A 6,053-nucleotide genomic window follows, 5' to 3' on the forward strand; every position below is an offset into this window, starting at 1 on the left:
AGATCCGTTGCAATTCATTAAGCCAGGAGAGAGGACAGGTTGGCAGGCTGTGCAGTGGGACTGGCTGCTGCTGTGCTGGCTCTATGCTGCCGCCACTTGCCTCACACCGGGAGAGGGGTTATCAGCTGGTGGATTTGGGGAACGGGGATGGAGTGATGCTGCAGCACCCGGGCAGGGGGTAGCGGGGAAGCAAATGTCACAACAGCAGGGGCTTGGAGTCTACTTGGTGACACCACCCCTGCTAAATGCTTAGGAGAGCTGCTGCAGGCTTTGCAGCATGGAAATGAAGGGTCGAGATAAAATGCTGTGAGCCTAAATGCAACCGAGAGAAGAGAGTGTCTTTTATCACCCATTGAAGCCTGCTTTTTTAAACTTCCCCTTTGTGCTTTAGTATTACTCGGTGGGTCTCACACATCAACCCTTGCCTTCAACCACCTGCTCCTTGTACCCTATCTCTCAAGAAGTGCTTGGATCTTGCTGGGATCCTTTGACCCTAGCTGACTTGCTGTCCTTGGGGCGGGGGGCTGGATTCGATGATCTCCCGAGGTCTTTCCAACCCTAATGTCTATGAAATCAATGAAATCAATGAAATCTTGTTCACCCCACCGATCTGTAGGATTTGCCTCTCTCCCTATTTGCTGTTCCCTGGGCTGGGGCCCATTAGCTGTTTGGCTCCTGGTCACTGGGGGCTATTTAGCTGCAGCCAACAAGGCTAAATGAATCCTTTGGGAGTGCAGATGTGCCCAAGCAGTGGTGGGGAAGGGGTGAAAAGCAAAAGGCTCTCTTACTTCCCTTCCCTCCCATGCTGCGTGCGAGTGTTCAGCCAAGTTTGCCCCCTGCACCACATTTTGAGATGCACTACTCCAGTCGCAGGACATAATACCCGCTCACAACCCCTTTCAGCATCAGTACCACTTCCTCCTGACAGCAATGGCACTAATGTGGAGTAGGGCACTGGCACATAGTGACAGGGTGAGCCAGCCTTGGAGCCACCAGTTGTCCTGCAGCAATTGGGCTAATGTGTAAAGGCTAGATTCTTAGTGCAGCCTTCAGAGGCCCAGGCCATAATAACCCCTAGTTGATGGGAATGAGAAAGCTGGCATCTTATCGCTTCAATTGCTGCCTTGAAAGAGCAAGTGAATGTCTGAATATTTTAGCTGTCTGCTTTGGCCTGCTCTTACTGGGTTTCTCCTTGAGATCAAGCACATGATAGGCATTTCAGGCTGCCTGTACATGACATACAGAATTGTAAACCTTGGCACGGCATGGCATGTTCCCTGCGTAAGGTCCAGGAGTGCTTTAAATCCAGACCCTTTACAATCATAGGGTGGCTGTACACGAGCTCGGAGGCGGCTCTGATGCACTGTAATTACAGCGCATCGGAGGAGACTCGATTGATTGAGTCTGCTAGAGCGTGGTAATTACCGCACTCCTGCATCTTGCATATCGGCATCCCTGTGCTTCAAACTGCCGGTGGGGGCACTTGAACTAAAGCTCGTCCAAGTGCCCCATTTTGAAGGGCAGGGTTGCTGATACACGAGGTGCTAAGGTGCTTTAAGTGGAGCAGCTTTGCGAGCCTGTAGTGTGCTCTGAGAGCTGCTCTAATTAAAGCACCACCCCTGGAGTGCACCTAAAAGTGCCCATAGGGACTAATGAATCTTCTGTTTGCTTACAGGGGGAGCCAGGACAGCCGGGAGAAATTGGATTACCTGGTCCAGAGGGCCCTAAGGTGAGCTCTCCATCCAGCCTTTGGACTACCAGATGCTGCTCTTGTAATGACAATATTTGTGTGTCTGGTCTGTTGGATAATCCTGTGGATAAGCTCAAAGTGTTAGGATGGTGATCAGGCTCGATGCCTTGGGAGCATTATTAAGCTATCAGTAAATCCTCACAGCCTCCCTCAGGCAGAGAGAGATAACGGAATGGAAATACAGCAGCTGAGGTCTCAATTTTGAAGCCTTGGCTAGTTTTGGGTGCCTCCGTTTGTACCAGTTTACAATGATTTGGCAATGTGCAACTTCTGCCAACCTATTGACGCCACGTCTGTATTTGGTCCAAAGAACACGTATGGTTTGGGTATGGCAACACCCCTGAGCACAGCATCAGGATCATATCTGGATCTGGAGGGATGCGTTTTTGGCCAATTTCTGCACTGACTTATCCAGGTCCAGACACAGTTCAGTTGTTCCCTTGTAACTGGGAGCAGAAAGAGCCCTGAACTTGCATCAACTTGAGCAGGTAGCAGCACCATCCTTTAATACAGAGATGCAGTCTCTAGGTAAGACAAGTCCCCTTGCACAGTGGACCCCCTTGAGCTAAGAGGTATGTCTTGTAGTCTTTCATTTCCATGTTCAAGATGAGCATGGCCATGTGACTGTGCTGTAGAGACACAAATCACGCAATATGTTACAAGGTACGATGTGCCAAAGAGCAAATCAGTTGGCTGAAATAATGGATACCAGACCTGCCTGACTGATGTCACTGGGAATTTTGCCTTTGGTTGAAGCAGAATTATACTCAGTGGGCACCTCTACATGTGCATTAATCCACCATACATCCTGCACATTAAATTTAGTACCTATAAAAGGTACTAATTGGATGCACAGTAACCGGCACTACTGCACAGTAGTGCTGGCGCACACCGTTTTAGTGACGCTAGTGCACAGTAGACTCATTCTGCTGCGCATTAGCGCAGTAGCATGGCTTTTGCCATGACGGGCTGATGAGCGGTAGAGTTGATCTGCCGCACATTTGATGTCTCATGTAGATGCACCCAGCATCTCCTAGAAGGAATTCAGTTCCCAACTGACCCAATCCAAGGGGATGCATGAAGCAGGCAAGCACCTTCCATGTGGATAGGGATCATTAGGCTTCTCAGCCTTGGAAATATGGAGAGTCTCTTCTCCCAACTGCCCATAGCTGGCGTGGGTAAATGCTATAAACTGTTGTAATTCCCATAGGTCCCATTCATGAGTTCATTGGTATTAATCAGGTCGGCATTAGGTGGTGGAAATATGTGGCGGGGAACCCGGGACTCTGCGGGAGAAGCACGGTGATTGTATCCAGCAGCACAGAGGGGCTCATTGTGGAAACCGTATGACAGCACGTTCTGCAGAAGATGAATGGCAGCTGTGACTTGGAGCCGGGGCTGGGAGAGCAGGAGGAGCTTGGGAAGCATTTTAATTCAGTCATTTGTAACCCAGCCCTAGATTTCCTAATGACGTGAGATGCTCTTCATCTGCAGTGGGATTTGGCAGCAGGTAGCAAGCAAAATGCATTTGTCACCCCTAAATGCTGGTCAGCTGGGGCTCTGCGATGTGTTGTGTAATACAGAAATCCCACTTCTGCCTTCATCCCGGATACTTTTCAGTCGTGTCATGGTAACCGAATATAGCGATGAGTTCTGCGCCCTGCCTGATCCCTCTATTCTTTCTAGGGCTCGCTCCAGTTTTGAATCAGTTATAGATACTTAATTGCACTATGAATACTTCTTTTTAAAAGGCTCAATCCTGGAAGGTGCAGAGAACATGCATGAGAAGATAGTGAGTATAGTTGTGCTCAAGAGGAGGTGTGAAAATGGCAAGTATTTGATAAATTGCATTCCCCTAGCACACAGGAGTCAATGAGGGATTATTTAGAGTAATGCAGAGGGAACATCTAGGATCTTCCATCCAGATGCTAAAAAGCAATAAAAGGAGCTACAAAGGAAAGGATACAGTGGGAAAGGGGAATATGTAGGTTGGAAAACATCACACACTTCTTGGGCAAATACCTGAATCTGACTAGTTTACTAAGAGAGGTAATGGAAGAGAAGCCTCATTCTCTGCATTATTTAAAAGGAAGCTAGAGAAGGAACTGAAAAGTGGCCTTTGGGGAGTAATCCGATAGTGGCAGAGGGTGGGTCTCGATTGTCCACTTGAGCCCGAGATTGTGTACAAGGAGAGAAGCTGTATCCAGAAAGGTACAGACGGAGAGGCGCCCAGCTGGTCCGTGCAGGTGGAGTGCAGCGGGAAACACCGTCACCAGATATGCTCAGAGCAAAAGCACCAGAAAGGTGCAGAACGCTGTCGGCACGCAGACCGGGGTAGTTGTTGGACCAGCCAGGCTGGGGACACTGCCACAAGAGCTGGCAGGGAAGAAACCTGGAACTGAAGAGAACCGGGCTGTGCAGGAAGGATAGTTTCCATTCCTCTCTTCTTTATAATCCTTGCAACATCCCCGGCATCTTGAACTGGAACCTGGGAGCTGCGGGGTTTGTTTTAACTGCGCCACAGCCTTTTTTTGTTCAGCTGTGCACCTCAGTTCCCAGCTGTAAAAATGGAGATAACAATGCTCCTTTCTCTTCCAGTTTTTCTTCTTTCATGTCTTTTTACCTATGTAGACTGCACTTGCAAGGCCTGATTCTTCCCATAGTGCTTTTTAGCATCAATACTCCAGTTTGGTGGGTCTCTCCTGTAGTACTGCTATACTACTACTACTATTACTAATCCTAATACTAATAAATGGCAGTGTGACTAGAAGTCAGTGTGTTTATATCTTTGCAGTGCATTTGGCAGTATGGGCTGGGAAGGATTGGTTACGTGACGGCTGCTGCGGCCACTTACCTCGCACAGTGCAAATCCATTCGGACAAGGCAATACCAGCATCCTTTGCAGACGAGCAAACTTTCAGCCTCTCGGTCTCTGCTGCCCTGCCTAAAGACAAAACAGTCTTCTCCTTTCACCACAGGTGTATTTATTTTCAAAAGTGCACCAGCCGTGATAGAGTGTCCTTTGGCTGGATTCTGGGCTGTGCTATTTTAAGAAGCTCGCCCGATTTTGCTGACAGTGCATTAAGATACAAATTACAGCTCCAAAACCCACTAACCGATTCCTTGCTAAGCTTATATATCAGCAGAGAGCCAATAAGTGTGTGTGTGAAGAAGGGAGGGGTCGATAGTTGTAAAGGTCATGTCGCCTATTACTGCTGCAATGATTGGTTTTTGTCACATCACTTATCTTTATTTAAAAGAAGTCGGAGCAGCGGTCCCATGACTTTGAGAGCGCTGGGGTCTGCTCCAGACTCCCTGGAGCGCTAACTTGCTGTTTATCTGATCAGTGGGGTCGCGGCTGGTCCTGGGGTCCATCAGTCTTCATTTCTACCCGGCTAGGTCAGGTTGCCTGGCATGCAGAGTTTCACAAGCTGCCTGTGCCATTCGGGAAATCCAGCTAGCTATATGTAACTGTGTGGTTGAGGGATTTACTAGTCTGCTGCCTCTGTGGCAATCACAGGCATTTTTTTTTTCCTTCCAAGACATGCAGAGCAATTGTTACAGACTTTGGTAATTGTATGAAAGCTTCAGTAGCACAAATAATGATACTGTGGGCATCTGGTAAAAGGACTTAATCCCCAGAGGTACCCAAAATTGCTGTTAACTGAGGCTTACCGCAATGACATGCCCTCAGTATGTCATCACTAGTGTTAGCTGCTTGGACAGATAAGGTCTTTGGGGTGGCAAATTGCTTTGATGGGTAAGTGTTAAGGTGCGTCTACATCAGGAGTGGCCAGCCTGTGGCATTGGGGTCACGAGTGGCACAGGCAGCCCGTGCTGGGTCGACAGAGCCTTCCCTGTCCCACGCAGCCCAGCCCAGCCCACCTCCGCCTCCTGCTATTCCAGTGCAATCTCAGGCTCTTCAGTGGTTTGGGGACAGTAAAAAGGAGTTGCAATGAAGTAGGAAGGCACCATGCTGTGTTAACTTCAATTGAATAAAAGGGCCGAGAGAATCACGGTGCTAGCACAACTGTCACTGCACAACATTTAACAGTTGGATCAGGTTTGGGGCTTTGAATACAGGGACTTCAGCCTGCTTAATCCCATAGCAAATCACCCTCTTTAACAATCCTTGTCATGTTTTGTTAGCAGCACTGAAAAAGAAGGGAGAGGAGAAGAGATAAAGCATGTGGGATTTAAAATAGTATGTAAAGGCCTCTTCTTTTTTTTCTTTCCTTCCTTACTCCTTTTCCATTTAGCTGTGGAAAGCTTTTATAAGGAAACGTCCCTGCATGACAGTCGT

At 48.3% G+C, this 6,053-nt stretch overlaps 1 protein-coding gene across 1 annotated transcript in view; it reads left to right on the plus strand.

The window, feature by feature from the left end:
* Positions 1-6,053, plus strand: part of COL22A1 (collagen type XXII alpha 1 chain) — a 295,276-nt gene that overhangs the window by 147,926 nt on the left and 141,297 nt on the right. Inside the window, exon 15 of the mRNA XM_025214699.1 lies at positions 1,676-1,729. Coding sequence (XP_025070484.1) covers positions 1,676-1,729 — 54 coding nt within the window. The remainder of the gene's footprint in view (positions 1-1,675; positions 1,730-6,053) is intronic.

Source organism: Alligator sinensis, unplaced genomic scaffold (genome assembly GCF_000455745.1).
Source record: "Alligator sinensis unplaced genomic scaffold, ASM45574v1 scaffold721_1, whole genome shotgun sequence".
NCBI lineage: Eukaryota > Metazoa > Chordata > Crocodylia > Alligatoridae > Alligator > Alligator sinensis.